At 28.2% G+C, this 21,756-nt stretch overlaps 1 protein-coding gene across 3 annotated transcripts; it reads left to right on the plus strand.

Annotated features, from left to right (window-relative positions):
- Window positions 1-5,115: 5,115 nt before the first annotated feature.
- Window positions 5,116-15,693, plus strand: LOC111614036 (cytochrome P450 4C1-like). 3 transcript variants are annotated; one of them, XM_023355414.1, is made up of 10 exons: window positions 5,148-5,218; window positions 7,820-7,882; window positions 7,976-8,166; window positions 9,695-9,764; window positions 11,025-11,151; window positions 13,976-14,155; window positions 14,677-14,850; window positions 15,087-15,153; window positions 15,222-15,401; window positions 15,484-15,693. In XM_023355414.1, exons 3-10 carry the CDS (start codon window positions 8,007-8,009, stop codon window positions 15,642-15,644), a joined length of 1,119 nt encoding a protein of 372 aa, XP_023211182.1. In that variant the 5' UTR covers window positions 5,148-5,218; window positions 7,820-7,882; window positions 7,976-8,006; the 3' UTR covers window positions 15,645-15,693. The 3 variants fall into 3 exon arrangements, with proteins under 3 accessions (XP_023211181.1, XP_023211183.1, XP_023211182.1); XM_023355413.1 differs by lacking the exon at window positions 7,820-7,882 and having other exon boundaries at window positions 5,116-5,218; XM_023355415.1 differs by lacking the exons at window positions 7,820-7,882; window positions 15,087-15,153 and having other exon boundaries at window positions 5,116-5,218; window positions 15,484-15,635.
- Window positions 15,694-21,756: the final 6,063 nt, after the last annotated feature.

A 21,756-nucleotide genomic window follows, 5' to 3' on the forward strand; every position in this document is an offset into this window, starting at 1 on the left:
AAAAGTTTTAAAAAATTCCTCTGCCTGTTATATGTAAAGTTACGATCTCTAGAGGTAAATGAATTCCCCAAATATCTTTCATAGGCTACAGTGTAATCTCTATTTATTTGTTAGCCCAATAATATGTTTAGTTAAACAATAACATACTTACTCAAGAGTAAGTATGTTATTGTTTAACTAAACATATTATTGGGCTAACAAATAAATAGAGATTATACTGTAGCCTATGAAAAATTATTGCAAACACTTAGATAACGGAAGATGATTATCAATCGATCTTCATACGCATCCAGCGATTCAAAGTTAAGCGGTAACCTTTTTTCCACACTTATACTTGTTACTATTTATGTCATATCTTGTGTCACAGTTACCTTATTTTGGGGATGGCGTCAATACATTAAATATTTTTTTTNTAATTATCGATCGATCTTCATACGCATCCAGCGATTCAAAGTTAAGCGGTAACATTTTTTCCACACTTATACTGGTTACTATTTATGTCATATCTTGTGTCACAGTTACCTTATTTTGGGGATGGCGTCAATACATTAAATATTTTTTCCCCAAAATACTCTCTGTTGAAATAGATTGCCGTAAAAAACTTAAATTTTTTCATTATAGAATAGTTTTTTTTGATAAGTTAATTAAATTTCTGTTTTATTCTATTGATACAGTCTATATTAAATTTATAATAGCATTAAATAAAAAGCTGGCATGGGCTTTTACTCGACTTTCTCGGAACCCGAACAGGAGGTTAAAACCATAAGGAAGCCCAATAATTGTCAATTATGTTGGGATATAAAATTTAAATAAACAAAAACATAAAAGAAATAATTTTGTTGAATTATGATTATAAAATATTTTCATGTAAAAAATATTTAAACACTATGACATCAGCTGAAAGTTATTTTTTAATACCATCTCATATTATTATTACAAAAACGGCAAAAAAGACTTAATTTTGAGGGTAGAGATGAAATTTTTTAAATATTGTACATGCCAGTAACGAGTACAGTTTTTCAATTTTTTCACCTCTTTTCTCTGGTTTCCAATTTAATTATATTAAATCTATTTAAGAAGATTAAGAGTAATTACTCTCAACTTTTTATAATTACCAAAAAGTTAGGTATTTAATTCTAAAATTATACTAAAAATTTATAAATTTGATAAAATTCTTAGTTATCTCTTGTAGTTTCCCGACTCTTCGTCCGAGTTGAAACGCTAAAATCGATAAAGTAGTATTAAAAAGACTTTAAAACCATTACTGTTTGTTATTTTCTTTATTTTTCTCATATGCATTTTGTTCTTCCGATCCTCATCAATAAATTCATAGGACAAAGTTTAGCCTATAAACAAATAAATATCTCAGAAAACCGAAAATTACAAAAAGCAACAATATTTTTTTATTTTTTGAAAATTTACAACTGCTGTTCTACAACATACTGTACTGTATTTCCATGACAATCCATCTACAATCGTATACACCATTCTGGTGACATATCCGTCCGTATTTGAATTTAGTAAATTTATATTTTAATTTTTTAATTTTTTTCACGATTGCAAAATGTTCTTCTTCCTTTTTTAATATTTTTCTCAAACGATATATAATAGAATATCTTAATGATCACTCGTAAAATAGGGGTCATTTAACTATTTTAAGAATATTACACCCCTCACCTCTTCAACATATAGGCCTAAAGCTATTCCGGTATAATTTCAATGAAAATTATGGTCAATAACACAAAAAATATTTATCCCAAAGAATTTCATTTAAAAAATAGTTTTTTTAAATGTATTTTCATCTTGGACCTAGAGTTGGGGGCTAAGGAAATATCGATTTCTTAAAACTATTTTATTAATATATACACATTGAAAAAGTTAGAACTGAATTGGTTTATTATATCAGAAGTTTTATAAATGATAAAAATCCGTTAATATTGAGAGTGGAGAGTGATTTCTGAGGAAAATTTTCGAAACAAATACATAAATTTATATTTTGTTAAACTAAAAATTTGTACGAGTAAAAAAAGTTTCATAATGTGGAAATTTTTTCAGATTTGGTTCCGACCCTCTTAATATCTCCCGTACCAATAGTCCGTTTTTCCTGAAAATTTCTATAAATATTTTTCTAATATACGAACTTCCCTGCAAACTTTCAAGGAAGTTCGTGTATTAGAACTTTCAGAACAGAAGTTATACAAGTTCAAATATGTACGAAAAAATCGTGCCTACCACATAGACACACACTAACATCCATATATATACAAAAAAAAAACCACAAGTTTTTAGTGTTTAAGATTCGGTTTAGCTGGTCGAAGCTAAACCGGGTGAGGTTGGGGCTCTGTAAAGCGCATGTGCAAATGCGTATAATCTGGCTGTTTGGAAGCTGGCCCGGTTTCGATAATACAGCGCTTCCACTCCGCCATTGATATTCGAATATACAATAGCAATCTTATCGTTTTTTTTCACATGTAATACAGAAATTTTTAATAAGATACATATGCGGTTCTATTAAAATATTAATTTTAATTAACCCTATCTACGTTAAAATATGAAAATAATCGCGCAATATATATTTATTTTTTTAGAAAATACAAGGAAAGCGGCGCTTCCACCGCTTCCAATGACGGCACGCAACTGCTATCACGTATTTCTTAATCTATATATATATAATCGAGATGGGTTGATAATAATAATAATAATAACAATAATAAAGTACACAAAACTCGCCCAGGAAAAAAGGCATCTGTGGAGGATGGAAAGGGTACTTGTTGTACCTGTCGTTCTCTCATGTACAGGTGTGATACCACACACACTACACAAAAGACTGGGAACATTACAATTGAATAGAAATACATATATCACACTACAGAAGGCCACTATATTGAATACATGCCATATTGTTAGGAAATTCCTGAATACAGATACTGACACACTTATTTAATTTTAGTTTTGTTTTGGTTGCTATGCCTTGATTCTGGTCCGGCATAGTACACAGCCACTTGTATCAACCGAGTATAACTCACTAAACCCAACATAATAATAATAAGCGCAGAGTCCAAACAGTTAGGAGTTCAAAGTTGAAATTTGGTACACAGTTAAGGTACACTGTACGAAGCACACTAAGAAGGGATTTTTCGAAATTCTCTCGTGCGAGGAAGAAGGAGAGGGTTAAGGATTACCCTGAAGAACTTGGCTTCTACTGTACTATTTTAGATGCGGTATTTGCATTTTTGCGGAAAATAGAACATATTTTTAGACCCATCTAAAAATTTTGAATTAGCCTCGGAATAAGGAGACCTAATTCTTGCATCCGGTGAAAACGGGTTACATCGGCTAATAATCTAATAATCTTAATCTTTGCTATCATTACTTTTTGCCCGAGCAACGCCGGGCTCATCTGCTAATTTAATATAAATCTAATAAAAAACGATAAAAAATAATCACATTAGACATTAAAACAAAAAATATATGAAATAATAAATTTAAACAAAATATTGTTTTAAAATTTATAACTAGTAGATGAGCCCGGCATTGCTCGAAAAAAATAAAAACAGCAAAGATTAAGATTATTAGATTATTTCGTACTTCTATCCCTTCTATTATATTACATTATAGTATTTAATTTATATAACTACACAGGTTATCCTATATAAGGGTTTATTACACCGAGTGACCAATCTAACACATTTTAAAAATTCTTTAAACTGTGTACAGTAGAGAAATAAAGAATTTTTAAAATGTGTTAGATTGGTCACTCGGTGTAATAAACCTTTACGTAAAATAACCTTTCTTGTTATATAAATCAAATACTATAATATAACAAACATTAAAACGAAAACCATATAAAAGAGTTTGGTTATTTCAGCCTACCTTTGTCACGTTTATCGCAATACTCGGACGGTACGAATGAAATGTCACAATTTCATTGGTCAAGTAGACGCCAATTGAAAATACGATAACTTAAACTTTTCAGATATATTTTTTTCTAATGTTAACTCTAAGAAACTGTGCCATTCACAAGAGAACATCAAACAGTAATCTGCCAACCAGTGAAATTTCGCAAAAAACAGACAAAATATTTAAACTCGGCACCCTCGAAAACCGCTTAATACAAGTCTAGTGGTGGGGAGATAAATACTTTTATAACATATATATAATAGTTATAAAATTATTTTTTAAAATCGTATCTANCACTTTACAATAAATTAAAACAATTTTAATCATTTCACAAAGTGTTTCAATGATAAGTAATAATTAAAATGTTATTTTAAAATATTTTAAACTTTCCTTTACGTTCAATACATTACAGTCGACCCCCCTATAACGCGGGTTCATATAATGCGTATATCGCGGCGAAAAAATTGCGACCGTATTCGTATAAAGACGCTAAAACAGACTCATAAAATGCGGTAAAACGTCATCGCCGACTCGTGTCGCGACAGGATTGGTCGAATCTGGACCAATAGTGGACGAGCAGCGGAACTACTTACACACTACTGAGAGTTTAGGCAGGTAAGTTGAGTTTACTATCGTCTGTACAGTACAGTATATAAATTAGGTACTGTAAGTCTAATACAGTACTGTAATTTTACACATTTCTTGTGAAAAAACATTTCTTATTCAACGGCAATAAAAATTATTTCTATTAATGATGTCTCCAAAGTTCAACGAATTTTTCGCAGAAAAATAACTTATCAGAAAACGCGCCCGCCGTTTGGTGGGCTGCTCCGCGACGAAAACAAGCTTAAGCACTGGCGTCGTCGAACGCTGCACACTCGGTAAGTAATCTTACAATTTTTTGTTTATAGCATAGTTTATACGGATTATTCCCAAAAAATTATACGTGTTTTGGAAACGTTGAGTCAAACTAGTCTAGAATCGATTAATTTTATGGAAGAAAACCTTCCAAACAGCCGTAGTCCGTAAACTGAACACGTACCGGGCTGTGATTGGCTCATATATTTAAGGATTCCTACAACGTGAAATTCTTATAAAGTGGAACGTATCTACGGCGTTATAGGGGGGTCGACTGTATTTTAATCTTAAAATGTTTTAAGTGTATTGTACTGTACATATTTTATATAATATTGCGTAATAGTGTATAATAAAAATAGAAAATGTTTCTTTAGCCAGTTTTTTCCAGTCATTCATTGATAGACAAAGGATATTCTTATAGCCTTCTGCACTGTTGGCTTGGAACAGGCTTATTAACTAGGTAAGAAAAATTTATGAAAGTTGTTTAAAATATTTAAAAAATAAAATGTTATAATTAAGTTTTCATACATAATAAAAGGTAATATAGGCTATANAGCAAATATTTAAATTAATAACATCGAAATGAATAGGTGCTTATGTGGATAAATGTATAAACATTGAATCTTGTTCAAAAGCAAGTTTATAGCGTTTAAATAAAATTAAATGTTCGAAAGTTTAATTGCAATGCAAAAAAATTAGAGTAGTTAGCTGAAATTTATAATAATTTGCTAACTATTAAGAAATAATATCAACTGTTGTAGGTCAATTATTCAATATTTTAATAGTATATTATACAATTATTTTATAATATAGGCGATGAATGATTATGGCATGAATGAAAGTTTGGCACACGAGCGGAGTGAGTGTTTCAATTTCCGTAAATACCATAATCGCTAATTATAAACGAATTGTCATACGGTATTTTATGGTTAGACTACACCTATAACACTACACTTATGGAATTCAAACTCATATATAAACAGTGTTTGCGACACCCGTACCATAAAGCCGTGCTATAACAATTTTTAATGCTCCCGCTTTATGGCACGGGTGTCGCAAACACTGTTTATACATGATTTTGAGTTCCATAAGTATAGTGTTATAGGTGTAGTCAACCACAAAAACATTTATTAAATTTTCTCAATTCACTTTATTCTTCAGATCACACATCTGAAAATTATTTTCTGTTTCTAAAACTAAAGGGAAATTTTACAATGTGGAAACAAATCATTCTAAACATAAATAAAATAAAATAATAAAATTTTGAAAGAACATTTTCAAAATTTGTTTTCAACATCGAAAGAATTAATTATATTTTATAGTAATGCAAGGCTATGATTTAAAAAAAATATTAATAACTATTTTAGTTTTATTATAATTAAAATTTGTCTTGATCGTTTCTGGAAATTAATAAAAGCACTTTACAATAAATTAAAACAATTTTAATCATTTCACAAAGTGTTTCAATGATATGCTAATTTATCTTGTTATATATTATTGCTTGATGATAAACTTTATATATTGGAGCTTCAATTTCTTACCATTTCAGATTCAACGTTTCCGCTTGTATTGACAATCAAAATGTTGATGTGGTTTTGCACTGCAATTATATTGGTCATCGTTTTATTAATTAAAAAGATTTTCGAGAACTACAAACTTAGAAAAGTATTATCAAAACTTCCAGGTCCGAAAACGAATAATGTTCTACTAGGTAATCTATCTATACTTTTGGGAAGAAGAAAAGAAATCAGTTTTCATGTCGGTAAGTAATCATCAATTTGAATTAGAATTTTAATAATTCTGTATATCTACTAGTATACATTTGAATTAATTTAGCGAGACTTTTCATGTTACTTTTTATAATAAAAAATATTATATTTTCTATTATACTTTATTTGAAAAATTGTATAGATATTTGTAATGTATAGATATTTAATTATAATGCTCATTGAATGTTGAATGTCATTAATAAAAATTTTATTTTGTTTTATTTACGATAACTTATCCCTGTATTGCAAAACACTAATTTAAACGAAAAAGCATTTAGGCACATTTGAACTACGTTTTTAATATGTAATATATTAATATATGTAACGTGAATTCTTGAAACACACAAACATATGACACAAAGACGTGAGGATAACTTAGTATAGCATTACTAAATCAATCTATTTATCTAACGATGTACTATATTAATCGTTAAGAATTACATGGCCTTATATAGAAATGTTTTTAAATTATTAAAGTAGGAATTGCAAGACACAAAATTAAAAATATTAGAATCTATTTTAAATAGCCTGTATTATACCTAATTGGTATAACATTATGTACCAAAGGAAAAGAATAAAAAATTCAAAAATTTTTAAAACAGAAATTTCAATTAAATGTTAAATGTAACAAGTGCTAATACTGTAATGTTAAGATGTAATGAACAATGAAAATATGTATATCAACAAATTTATTTTATTGATGACTTTCTTATTGTTGCTTCTTGACTAATCTTTATGAGAATTGACTTAGTCAATATTACTGTCATTGTACTAATTACATTAATAAGTCTCTGTTATTTGAATAATTTTAATATATAAAAATGTATAATAATCTCTTTAAAATCTGTCCCTTAGGAAACTTAAGGAGCTAATATAAGGTATATCCGATTAATAATAACTTTTTTATGCTTATATTAAGATTGATATAATAACAAATCATTAGGTTTTATAGAAAAATTATATCTAATACAGTACAATGATTTGCGTATTGCAGTGTTTTTCAACCTTCTTGAATACGCGTTCCTGGNTAGACTCGAAAAATTAAAAAAATTTTTGTAAATAGTCATAATTCAATTTTTTATTAAAATCTGATAAACAAATATATTTTAAAATGAAAATTTCAAATATATGAATTTATATTTTATACCAAATCAAATATGATATATTTTCACACGAAACACTTAAAATTATTTAATTGATAAAAATAAAGATTTTATTTTGGAAATAACGAAATTTTTCTTCTTTCAAAGTTTTGATAAAAAGAACCATTATACATTTTTTTTTTCAAATAGTATTTCAATCTGTCAAGAGAGAAACTGAAATTTTAAGAATTTACTGTTACAGTGAATTGCTCAGTATTTTCTTTAATAAATTTTATCTGTTATAAATTTCAGTGTTTTATTTATTAAAGTAATTGTATAATTTCTTAAATTTTCACTCTAATTTAGTACTGGAAATAAATGGAAAACCAGAAGAAAAATGATAACTCCAACTTTCCATTATCGAATATTAGATCAGTTTATTCCGATATTTGATAAAAATTCGAAGATCTTCGTTACAAATCTAAAAGAATATCTCGATAAAGAATGGATTGACGTTACACATCTCGTCAATCTCTGCACTTTAGATATCATTAGCGGTAAGAATTTATGAATCTAATATGATATTTCGTTTATAATCTGTATTTAATGTAAGTAATTAAATGCCAATATTTATCAAAACAGTTCATAATATATTTAATAAAAGCTTAGTTATATACCAAACATACGTACAGTTCCTGCTAAATTTATAAATTTAAAGAATTGTAAAATTGTAGAATTATAAATTCCAACTGTCGTCCGTCCGTCTGTCCGTCTTTCCTTAATCTCGAAAACGGAATTAGATAGATGCAATCCGTGACAAAAATGGAATGATTTGGTACAGCATGCCCCGAGTTACTATATATGAACTTCCGATGTAAAATGAAAGTCTCGTTATTTTAATTCAAAACCTTAATGTACCTTAATGTATGATGTACTGTACAGGAACAAGACACTACAGTAGTAATTTGAGGTAAAGAACATATATTTTAAATTAAATAAACTTAAAATATGATTAAAAAGTGCATCCCGGTATTGTAATTTGATTTTCGTACGCCAAATTCCATTTTTACACGTTTTTCGGCCTAAAAATTGACCTCATACAAACTTTTAGAAACTCATTACGTCTGAAACTCGCGAATTACCTTTATGTTGATCAGTCATGAAATATGTAATTTATAAATTATTTGATAATAAATGGATTATCGAGTTAATTTTATAATGAAATTTAAAAGTCCTAAAAAGTCTATAAGTAAATAAAGTATCTGCTAAATTGTCTTGATAACATGCTTAAAAAAATATAATTTTTCAAAAATCTCTCAATAAATAACCTCTATAGATATAGAATCTGCGGTTTTTACCATAATTTATCCATTACACTAATTTTTAATCATTATCAAATAAAATAATACAAATAAACGAAATTTCTAGTGTACACCTCACTGGAAGTGTCAAGCTCACTTCTCACTAGATTTACATCCATTACTAGCTACCTTTTCATTAAAACTGTTCCTACCAAATAAATGTTACTTACTTATTGAGACAATCCCATTGTGGGTCTAATCGAACCCAAAACTGGCTTGCTAAAAACTTCCTCTAGTACCAATAGGACAGAAAGAGCTTTAAATTTGGAAGAAAACCTCAATCCTGAACAAAACATAGTTATAATCGTATTTCCTTTTTTTTTTTGCTATTAACAGTCATGTGTAAACGGATTTCGTGTTACTATTTCGATAAGCTGCTGGAAAGTAGCCATTTTGACATTGCTTACTAAAGGATTACCAGTGTTTAGTGGTTTTAATTACTAAACCATTGGTCTTAATAGGATGCGCGAATACTCGAATACTACAAAATGTTCGAGATTCGAGATGGTTTTCTTTTTTGTCTCTGAATTAAGTTAAATGGAAAGATGGTCATCACTCTACTTATAAGTAATTCTATATTTTTAATTAGCCTTTTATCTTCTGATCTTTTATTTTCTGATGTATTTGTGATAAATTATTCATTTAAAAATCTGAATCTAAAACAGTATTGTTTATTTTAAGAAACTTAAAACTTAATTCAAACTAAATAAAACTTTCATTATAGAAACTGCAATGGGTATTGAAATGAAATCGCAAAATAAAAATAAAGGTTATTATCTCAATGCTTTGCAAGAGTAAGTATTGTTTATTGTACATTTTATAAATTATAATTATACAAAAAGTTTTTTTATTATTATAATTTACAAGTTTCTATAAACTGAAAAAAACTTAACATATTAATAAAAATTTAAGTTTGATGTTACGTATTGTAAAGAACGCAATAATTTTACTGAAATTTTTAGTTTTACAGATTAACCTAGGCATAATCAAATTCTATCGTACAACGCAATTGAATGCATAAATTTAATTTATAACAAATGACTTTATGATGTTCAGTATGATTAACATATTCTACAGCCACTTTCTAACCGAAACTAAATCGAAACAATGAACAGGAGTCACCTTTATCAATGAGCCACATTTACTTTCTTTTAAAAATTTCATATTTAGCATTGTTCACAATATGTATTTCGGCCTATACTACCTCTTCAGTTATTAAGTATACACATGTACAGTACTGTACTGTACATATTGAAGTATAAACTCATTTTAGAAATAGCGTCTATATAACGACTTCATAAATTTTTAACCTCTCAGATCGTCCATAAAACCACAAAAAATAACAGAAAAATAAAAAGCTTCATTTTTCTGTTAATTTTAAGGATTTTTAATTAATTTTTTTATTGAAAAATTGTAGACCTATAAATTCCTACTGCCGTTTGTCTGTCTGTCCGGCTTTCTTGAGGACGGAGTTAGATAGTTGAAATAGAAAAATATTGAAAAATTAGGAGCAGTAGGCTCAGATTTACTATATAGGAACTTTCGATGCAAACCGAAACTCACGTTATTTTAATTCAAAAATTTTCCCCTGAAAGGAGTTAGATAGAGCACCAGCATGACTCCATTCCTAACAGAAAAAGTATGATATACAGGTGTACAGGCCTAATTTGAGGTTGAAAGCATATAGTTTAAATTAAATAAATTTAAAATACGATTAAAAATTGCAGCCTGGCATTGTGACAATGTCACAATAAATAGTTGCTCATTATTAATCTATTTCTCAAACAATATAATAAAAAAAACAAATTGAAAAAATACTTTGGTCTGTCAACTATGAATATAAATTTTATGTCAATCTTTCTATTACTCAAATTCTCTTTCCACTTGACTAAGATTTGCAGTATTAATATATTTTTATAGTGTTTACAAAATATAATTAATATAAATTTGAAGTTACTTTTCCTGAATTATTAATTTATTTAAGATATACATATACTATAACAATAAGTAATGTTACTTTTTAAAGAAGACGAATATATGACAGTAATATTNAGATTTTGCGATATATTTATGGTTAGGTGTATGAAACCATGGCTTTACAGTGATTTTATCTTCTCCCATACATCAGATGGAAAAAAAATAAAGGAAGTTATATCAATTCTTCATGATTTTACTTCAAAAGTAAAAGCTTTAATATAATTTATGCTATTACTACTAAATTGTTTTCCAAATATAGCAATTAAATATATACATAATTATTCTTTGACTTTATAGTTTTAACATATTTTTGTAATTTGTTCTTCAATTCTCAAATAATACTGCATATAAAAGTAATAGAATAATTGAAGAATTTTCTCCCAAATAACATTTTATTTGGGCCTTGATAAAGATTTTCAGTTTAGTCTAAACAGCTGAATCAGAGTAGTTAAAAAAATAAATCTTTTCTGAAAGATTGCAATGTAGCGTTAACTTAAAACTGTTCCATTAAAGTATTTCAAGCTTTTTACGAAGATGATGACGTATCATCAAATTAATTTTTACTATAGAAAAGAAATATATTTTAATCTTCCATGCATTAGACGATGCCTTCGAATACATGGATTATTTTTCAGTTTCTAAGTCATACTGAAACACCCAAGCTTGTCACAATTAATTACATGTTTTAAGAGATTCTTATTAGTCAAAATATCTTTACAAACCAAAATACGTGAATACTTTTCGTTTGATGACATTTTTAGTACAGCTTTCTTACACACCTTAAAGTATAACCAAATACTATAAATATATACACGAAACAGACGTATGCTATTCTTTTGTGGCTTACGAGGAATATGACGTTTTGTGTGCTTCTTTTCGATTTGGATTTCATAGATGATTCATCACCCTGCAAACTGTGAATGAATTGACATCGTTTTTATCGTTTTTTGGAACTTGCAAGTTTTCAACTGCTAGAGAACGTAAGTGCACTTATTGTGAAGAGGATTAGAGAGAAAAAAATATGATTTTAAATTTCTCCTAATGAGACGACTTACTCAGGACTGCATAGAGAACTTGTTCTGTATTGTTAGCCTTAGAGGTAGTAACAATTACACCCAATTCTTTTTTTACACAGAAGATACGTTCATCGAAAAATCCGTGCAAAAAAGATACGATTTCTATAGTAAAATGGGAGATATGTATTATTAAAAAACCGTGTAAAATGAAATAAATAATTGTATTTCATTCAAAAAACCGTGTAAAAAAGTTTCGAAAATTTTATTCCAGTATAGATCTGTTTCGTCATCGTTGAAAATCTGTTCAGGAACATAGCCACCCTCTCTTATTATTTTTGCTAGTTTTTCTGGAAAGCTCTTGGCAGCGATTTTCATCTGCAGATGCAATTTACCCTTTAATTTTAATATTGTAAAATGCCCTTTACTTTTAATATTGTAAATTAGACATAAGACAAACTTGTAAACGAATCATATCTATCTTTTTATTCTTTATTAGCTAAACCCATGCACTTCACTCTTACAAAAAATTTATGAACTAATGATACTTCAAAAAGGAACTGATAGAATGATGCAATACTTGAAAATCTTTCGTGAACTAATAAATTACTTTTCATCAACTATCTTCCTTCCTTTTGTTTCCTTTGCTCATATTGGCGATAATTTTTATTTTATTTTTAATTTATTTATTTTATTAAACTTTAAAATCGTGTCAGAGTATTTCTTCGACTGTGTTATTTCAAAATCGAGTAAAATAAGAAGTTACCGGTAGGTGTAAAACCCTGATGCAAGTGAATTTCGGACAGTCACGAAAACCATCATGACATCACGATGAATCACTTGTTGCAGGCATTTCGCCATCGCATGCATGCAACTGTGAGACAGCCCTTGATAACTTCATGACATACAAGGATCAGATGGAACGGATAAAGCCGTGTCTGATAGTTAACTTAAGCTCGTTATCAGCAACAAGAAAACAGGTATCTATGGAAATGTTTAAGGATTAATCCTTGGATGGCCAAAATACAAAGAGCTGTATTGCTGGTTGGGCAGCTATCAGAATACCTCATGCACGATGCAAAGAGCATTTGGAGTACAGTACTAAGAACCTTTGGGTGATTCTCGAGATATTCTCCTGGAAATGAAGCGCTATTAAAATACCATAATGTTAGGCCCCTCTGGGTTGGCAGGAAATTTTAGGTACTACCAGTGAGATGCTTTCACATCAAAATTTAATATTATTATTAAACAGAGTAAACAAAATGTTAGGACATGTTTACTACTATATGTATGTGTTCTGAAGCATGTAGAAGTTTGCGAATAATGTGTAATCGCGTTTGCAACAGAATATATGTGCACTTATTAATGGCAAGGAAAAACCTGCAAATGAACTGTTACGAAACAAAGTTCCAGGTAAACAAAACAAAAAGACAAAAGAAGTGTTACATAGATAAATGAAAGAAAATCATATATTGTATCATGTTTATTTTGTTGTATTACTGTATTAAATAAACATATAATATTTACAATTTATTAACATTGTATGAAAAGGTTGTACAGGAATGAGTATGCCAAAATTTCTTCAGAATGTAGACTTCTATAGAGTCAAAACAATCAAACCAGATAAACAATAACATTGGAAAGTATCAATAGTCTTGGAAAGTAAAATATGAGTAACAAAGAGCATTAATTTGGCACCTTTTAAGTTTCTAAAAAGTTTCTGTTTGGCATTAGGTTACATCAATTAATTGTCATCTGCAGATGTATTATAAATTTATATATTAAGTTTAACATTATTATGTTGAGAAGATAAAAACCGCTACGCTACTTCACGCTTATAATTTATTTCTCATACTCGTATGCCTATTTCGGATTTGACTACTTTTATGAAATAAATTAAAATAAGTATTCTTTCTAAAATTTAATAGAATAAATTTTATTGTTTGTTTATATAATAATAAAAAATTTAATTTTTTTGCCAAAATAAATGAAACAATTGATTATGATATATAAAGATATTAAAACAAAGAAAGGAAGAGCTAAAAAAAGAGAAGACACGTGAGAAGAATTGTTCAGAAATTTGTGAAGACAAAAGAAAGGAACCTCTTCTCAATACTTTAATTAAATATCAATTTGAAAACTGCAATTTTACTGACAAAGATATATGCGAAGAATTGGACACTTTCTTGTTTGAGGTAGGTCTAATTTATATTTTAATAAATTCATCACTAAAGTACTTCGTTAATGACTATTTATTTTAAAAATTTCGGCAAGTGGTTCAAAGATTTTTAAATTCTGTGTACTGAATTTATAAAACACTAAATCAGTTATAAAATCACACAGATTGACACCGATGTTATTTGAAAAATATCAATAGTTAAAATATCAAATATATAGAAAAATATCAAATATCAACAGAAATGTCATGATACTTATTGCCGTTCGAAAATAAAATAAAATTCATCTTTTATCCGAATTTCTTACTAAATATAAAACATACATTAGGAGCTAAATTTTAAAAATTCTAAGTTTTGAAACATATCCTCACGAATATGTAAATGTATTTCATAAATTAAAATACATTAATAAATTAATTTTAAAAAATTGTACATATTTCCAAATTTAAATTAATTTTTGTAATTTATATATGAATTATTTATTTAATTACCAATATTTAATAGCATTTAAAATTACTAAACAAAATTTTTTTTGACAGGGTCATGACACGACTTCAGTAGGTATATGTTGGGTTCTTTATTATTTAGGACTTTATCCAAATATCCAACAAAAAGTATATGAAGAGTTGTTACAAATATTTGGTGGTGATAAAGATAGACCAATTACTACGCAGGATATTAAAGATATGAAGTACTTGGAGTGTGTTTTAAAGGTTAATAAATTTACAATATTTTAAAAATAAAAATAATTGCAATTTTTAAAATAACATATCTTGAAAATAATTAAGGTCTCTAAAGGAAGGAAGTATATTCGTTGTTTTTTTTAATTGAAATAACATAAATGCTATATTGAATTTATTTCTTAACAAATTGGCGGGAATTTTTTGAATAAATAGAAGGAAATGTTACAAAAGTACAAATGTATTAAAACATATCAAACATATCTTAGGAATCACAGCGGCTTTCACCTTCAGTACCAACAATCACACGTTCTTGTACTGAAGATATCAAAATCAGTAAGTTAAATTATGAAAATAAAAACTTCTTATTAAATTATTTATTTATTTATTTATTTATTTTGTAGATGGTTATACTATTCCGCGAGGAACTACTCTTAATCTATTTATTTATGCATTGCATCGTGACTCGAAAAATTTTCCAAATCCAGAAATATTTGATCCAGATAGATTTCTTGCAGAAAATTGCATTGGAAGACACCCATTTGCATTTTGTCCATTCTCGGCTGGCTCACGCAATTGCATTGGTAAAAATTAGTCTACGTCACTCTAGAATTTAAATTTATTTCGATATAAATATTTTTCGAATAATAAAATTTAACTTTTTAGGCCAGAAGTATGCTCTGATAGAATTGAAGGCAGTAATAAGCCGAGTGATTATGAATTATCGGATTACATCAATAGATCCTCCAGACAAGATTACCTATAATTTTTTGTTGGTTCTTAGACCGATGGAAGGTTTTCGATTGAAAATAAGACCTAGAGAGTAATTTCTGTCAGTTTAATTGTTGTAATAATTGAAATTACTTGTTCGGTGGAAAATTTTTAATTTTTATTAAATCATATTGAATCATATATTATATATATAATTTATGATAATATCATGTATGATGAAATATTAATATTTCGAAATCAAATAATTCATATACAGTGAAAGGCGACCACCTGCATTCGACGGGCACATGTCAAAACGGGCAAAAATTTCTGGCACGGAATAGTTTATTCATAGAGTCTTCGTATAAGTTACCTGTATTAAACGACCACCTGTGTAACGCGACCGCGGGCATCGATTTTTGGTCCGAAACAACATACAACACCTGTAATAAGCGACCACTTTCGCGAATGTATCTGGTCTAAACTATAGTAAGATCCCATCTCAACAACGTTTCCACCTCCTAATATGATGAATTAGTTTAAACTCTCGTTCGAACCCATCCCGTGCACTTCTCCCACCCTTGAAATTAGTTGCAGATATTAATAAATTAGTCTAGCAACAAAGGAAATTCATTTCAGTTTGTTGGAAAATGTCCGAAATGCAAAGTGCTGTCGTTAGAAGATCGTATTAAAGTTATCACAACAGCAATTAGCGGCGAAGTTTAACTGTGGGAAAACAAAATTTATTTTACCCTAGACCTACAGTATTTTCCTTGGGGGTGTAAAATATTGTACACGATACAATTAATCGGCTGATCTCATCGTTTGATAAAATCTATTTTTATTTATTTATTTTGAAGCTCATATACAGTACACGTGCGATAAATAGTTTCTGTATCAACCTACCTTATTTCCACGATATTTTTAGAAAAATAATATCCAAGTAATTTTCGCAGGCAAAATATTCAAAAAACAATAAACGCATTAATGCAAAAATCAGTTTTACTTCCTTTTTCGATTCCGCGATTGTAATGAAATCGTATAATGAGAAAAAATAATAAAATCGTTTCATTATTAATTAATAATTTTTCTTATTGTACTTAATTAATTAAGAAAATATTAAATATTAAAAAATACAATATTTTTAAAGTTAAAATAAGATTAAACTAACGAAAAGCAAAGTGATGGAGAGATACGACGCGCTTATATATTGGTGACGTAATACACGTAACTGAGGAGCGAACGAAAAGAACCGAGTCGAATTAATTAAGTCGGAAAAGAGAAAGTGTGCATTATAATGGAGAAAATGCGAGTATTGTATTAATCTTTAAAGTATTGGTGTTAAATCTGTCTTATAATATGACGACTCCTGTATGTCGGGACTCCTGTAAGAATAAAATACAATACAATATAGCCCTATCGTTGAAAAAATTCGCTTACTTTTGTTCACCTCGAGTTTTGCTTAGTAGAAATGGCTAAAAAGTGCGCAAAATACGTACGGAAATACGGTATTACAGTACTACCTGTATTGGACGACCACCTGTCTAAAAGACCACTTTTTGAAGGAACCGTGGGTGGTCGCTATAGACAGGTTTTACTGTACTCGTATTATTTGAAAAATGATTATATTTCATATATATAAGATATTCATAAATTTTTGAATTGATATTACATTACAATAAATAATATATTCAATATGTTGTCCCTCGTAAACTTGCATTGTTCAATATACTAAGCAAAATTTCAATGAACGTAGTACAGTAACGATGGCAAACAAAATAATAAAATACATTTCTAGACTTTTTAGCCATTATATATGAAATATAATAGATTGATTTTATAACTCGTAAAAATAGTGTGTCATTCAATATTAATTTTTAAATACTCCGAAAATAATAAAATAGATTAAAAAATTAATTGTAAATAACATCTACCTGTATGTACTAATTTAACTGTATGTAAACATATTTTGCCATAAACTAACTTGATAGTCATTTAAGTTTGATTATCACGTTGTGATACGTTGCTGTTTAGATTATCAGATTACAGCTGTCCCTTGATAGGAAGGATAAAAGAGGAACCCAAGATTTTTACACTTTTGTACTCAAAGAATCTTGAAACACAAAAAAGTTAGTGGGTTTTTTCTGTATATATACGGATGTTAGTGTGTGTCTATGTGATGGGCACGATTTTTTCATACATATTTGAAGTTGTATAACTCCTGTGCTTCTTGCCGAAATGTTCTGAAAGTTTGCATAGAAGTTCATGTATTAGAGGGAAATGTTTCTAGAAATTTTCAGGAAAAACGGACAATTGGTTCGGGAGATATTAAGAGGATCGGAACCAAATCTCGTGCAAATTTTTAGTTTAACAAAATATAAATGTAATTTTTTCGAAAATTTTTCTCAGAATCTCTTCCACTCTCAATATTAACGGATTTTGATCTTTTATAAAACTTCTGATATAATAAATCAATTCAGTTCTAACTTTTTCAATGAGTATATATTAATAAAATAGTTTTAAGAAATCGATATTTCCTTAGCCCCAACTCTAGGTCCGAGATGAAAATACATTTTAAAAAACTATTTTTTAAATGAAATTCTTTGGGATAAATATTTTTTTGTGTTATTGACCATAATTTTCATTGAAATTGTACCAGAATAGCTTTATATGTTGAAGAGGTGAGGAGTGTAATATTCTTAAAATAGTTAAATCACCTCTATTTTACGAGTGATCATTAAGATATTCTATTATATATCATTTGAGAAAAATATTAAAAAAGGAAAAAGAACATTTCGCTATGATGAAAAAATTAAAAAACTAAAATATAAATTTACTAAATTCAAATACGGATATGTCACCAGAATGGTGTATACGATTGTAGATGGATTGTCATGGAAATACAGTACACTATGTTGTAGAACAGCAGTTGTAAATTTAAAAACAAATATAAAAATATTGTTGCTTTTTGTAATTTTCGGTTTTTTGAGATATTTATTTGTTTATAGGCCAAACTTTGTCGTATGAATTTACTGATGAGGATCGGAAGAACAAAATGCATATGAGAAAAATAAAGAAAATAACAAACAGTAATGGTTTTAAAGTTTTTTTAATACTACTTTATCGATCTTAGCGTTTCAACTCGGACGAAGAGTTAAGAAACTACAAGAGATAACTAAGAATTTTATCAAATTTATAAATTTTTAGTATAATTTTAGAATTAAATACCTAACTTTTTGGTGATTATAAAAAGTTGAGAGTAATTACTCTTAATCTTCTTAAATAGATTTAATATAATTAAATTGGAAACCATAGAAAAGAGGTGAAATTGAAAAACTGTACTCGTTATTGGCATGTACAATATTTAAAAAATTTCATCTCTACCCTCAAATTTAAGTCTTTTTTTTTGCCTATTTTATAATAATAATATGAGATGTTATTTAAAAAATAACTTACAACAAATGCAACCAACCACAATTTTAACTTTCAGCTGGTGTCATAAGTGTTTAAATATTTTTTACTTGAAAATATTTTATAATTATAATTGAACAAAATTACTTCTTTTATGTTTTTGTTTATTTAAATTTTATATCCCATCATAATTGACAATTATCAGACTTCCTTATGGTCTTAGCCTCCTGTTCGAGTTCCGAGAAAGTCGAGTAAGAGCCCTTGCCAGCTTTTTATTTAATACTATTATAAGTTTAATATAGACTGTATCAATAAAATAAAACAGAAATTTAATTAACTTGTCAAAAGAAACTATTCTATAATGAAAAAAAAAATTTTACGGCATATAAGACGCAATCTATTTCAACAGAGAGTATTTTGGGGAAAAAATATTTAATGTATTGACGCCATCCCCAAAATAAGGTAACTGTGACACAAGATATGACATAAATAGTAACAAGTATAAGTGTGGAAAAAAGGTTACCGCTTAACTTTGAATCGCTGGATGCGTATGAAGATTGATTGATAATCATCTTCCGTTATCTAAGTGTTTGCAATAATTCCGTTTTAAATTATTAAAATTAGTAATACTACTACAATAATAATAATATGTTTAGTTAAACAATAACATACTTACTCAAGAGTTGGGCTAACAAATAAATAGAGATTACACTGTAGCCTATGAAAGATATTTGGGGAATTCATTTACCTCTAGAGATCGTAACTTTACATATAACAGGCAGAGGAATTTTTTAAAACTTTTTTGGACAAAAGTTGCATTTACGACTTACGGTATATTTGTAAATAATGAAAAAAACGCATAGAGAATTGAGTGTTAGTATATTAAATTTTATGTTTAGTGCTTAAGTTTGACATTCATTCTGTTGTTGTTTTAATTATATTGTTAGTTTGATTATTGATTTCTGAAACTCCCCAGAAATGAGTGAATATTTAAATTATAATTTTAAAATGTTTTCATTAAATTAATATAAAGATCATTCTTAATTACTACTTTTTCTCTATATAATTACAGTAGTTTATGATTACCTGATAGATTTTTTAGTGAAATGGCAGGTATAATGTTTTACATTGTTTATACTTTATACTTAAAATGTGTTTTTTATATACAAAGTGAGTTTTTTATCTTGAGACAATGAAATAACTTAATTGGATCTCATATTTCGAAAAAAGGTTTAGATAAAAGTTGTAGGGTTTCAAAGGGACAATCAACTGATGACCTTGAATGTGACCTTGATCTTGACCTTCAAGGTCATTTGAAAGTCAAGTCTGTTTTTTCAATCAGAATACACATTTTTGACCCGGGCAATGGAAAGAGCGGGAAATTTTACAATCAGCCATGACCTTGAGTACCCCGAATTTGACCTCTAAAGGTCATCTCAAGCTCGATAATTTTAAGCGTGGCTCAACAAATTCATTATAAAAATTTTTCCTCAAAATCAATCTCAAGAAACGGTAAGTAAAGTGACTCTCCGAAAACAAGCACCCCAATGGTGAGAGGCAAGGGGACTCACGGAAAACAGCACCTCAAAGGGAGCAGAAACTACTATGTCCACATCGTTACTCCTGGGGAGTGCTAAAAGTAGTGAATGCTTTGAAAGGTCAGAAGAAATAAGGTTGTGAAAAAATGTGAATTTACCTCCCTGTCTATTTTAGTAATAAAAAGTATGGCTTCCATTAGAAAAAGCTATTAATTTTAAACTTAAAATAATCTTGACCTTTCACCTAGACCTTAAGATCAAGAGTATATTTGATTGTGAAATTTCCTGCTCTTTCCATTGCAGGGATAAAAAATGTATATTCACATTCAAAAAAACAGACTTGACCTTCAAATGACCTTGATGGTCAAGATCAAGGTCACATCTAAGGTTATCAATTGATTGACCTTTCGAAATTCTACAACTTTTGTCTAAACCTTTTTCCAAAATAATTAGATCCAATTAAGTTACTTCATTGTCTCAAGATAAAAAAACTCACCCTGTATATTCAAAATATATTCTATATTTTGTTTAAATTTGCTAATATTTCGATGATTTTATTGTCTTAAATTCTAACCCACTGACTTATTGAAGACACAATGATAGGTCAATCTTCTCTTGGATAAACTCCACATTTTTATACTGTATCGTGTATTATTTATTCTAGCAACATTTGTATGGCAATTGATTTCAGTTCACATACAAAGTCAAACTTGGCATACTATGAAACCGCTCTAACAAAATCCTGTGTTTTCGTAGACTATATTGATATACATGTTGGCAAGCCAAATACTTTATGTTAAGTTTTTAGTTCTGCATTCAATTTAATTTACTGTGTTATATATTGTTGCTTTACTTAAACTTTGTATATAGTATTTACATTCACTGATAGTCATTTAAGTTTGATTATCACGTTGTGATACGTTGCTGTTTAGATTATCAGATTACAGCTGTCCCTTGATAGGAAGGATAAAAGAGGAACCCAAGATTTTTACACTTTTGTACTCAAAGAATCTTGAAACACAAAAAAGTTAGTGGGTTTTTTCNAAATTTAATTTACTGTGTTATATATTGTTGCTATACTTAAACTTTGTATATAGTATTTACTTTCACTTTTTAATTTTATATAGTAAATATTCTTCATTAATTTCAATGAAAATAACATTCCTAAATTCATAAAAAGTTCCTTAATTACAAATGTACAAGTACAAGTAAATAAAAATAATTACAAAGTGTGTAATTATTTTTCATCTTTCTTACACTAAAAATAGAAAAAAGTAAT

Source organism: Centruroides sculpturatus, unplaced genomic scaffold, assembly GCF_000671375.1.
Source record: "Centruroides sculpturatus isolate CEXI.00-Female unplaced genomic scaffold, Cexi_2.0 scaffold1970, whole genome shotgun sequence".
NCBI lineage: Eukaryota > Metazoa > Arthropoda > Arachnida > Scorpiones > Buthidae > Centruroides > Centruroides sculpturatus.

What these genes read in the sequence shown, in the direction of transcription:
- LOC111614036 (XM_023355413.1), top strand. Translation starts at nt 8,007, where the DNA reads ATGATAACTCCAACTTTCCATTATCGAATATTAGATCAGTTTATTCCG. An exon ending in ACTTGGAGTGTGTTTTAAAG is followed by an intron (nt 14,851 to 15,086) that starts GTTAATAAATTT and finishes AACATATCTTAG; the next exon opens with GAATCACAGCGGCTTTCACC. An exon ending in TGGCTCACGCAATTGCATTG is followed by an intron (nt 15,402 to 15,483) that starts GTAAAAATTAGT and finishes TTAACTTTTTAG; the next exon opens with GCCAGAAGTATGCTCTGATA.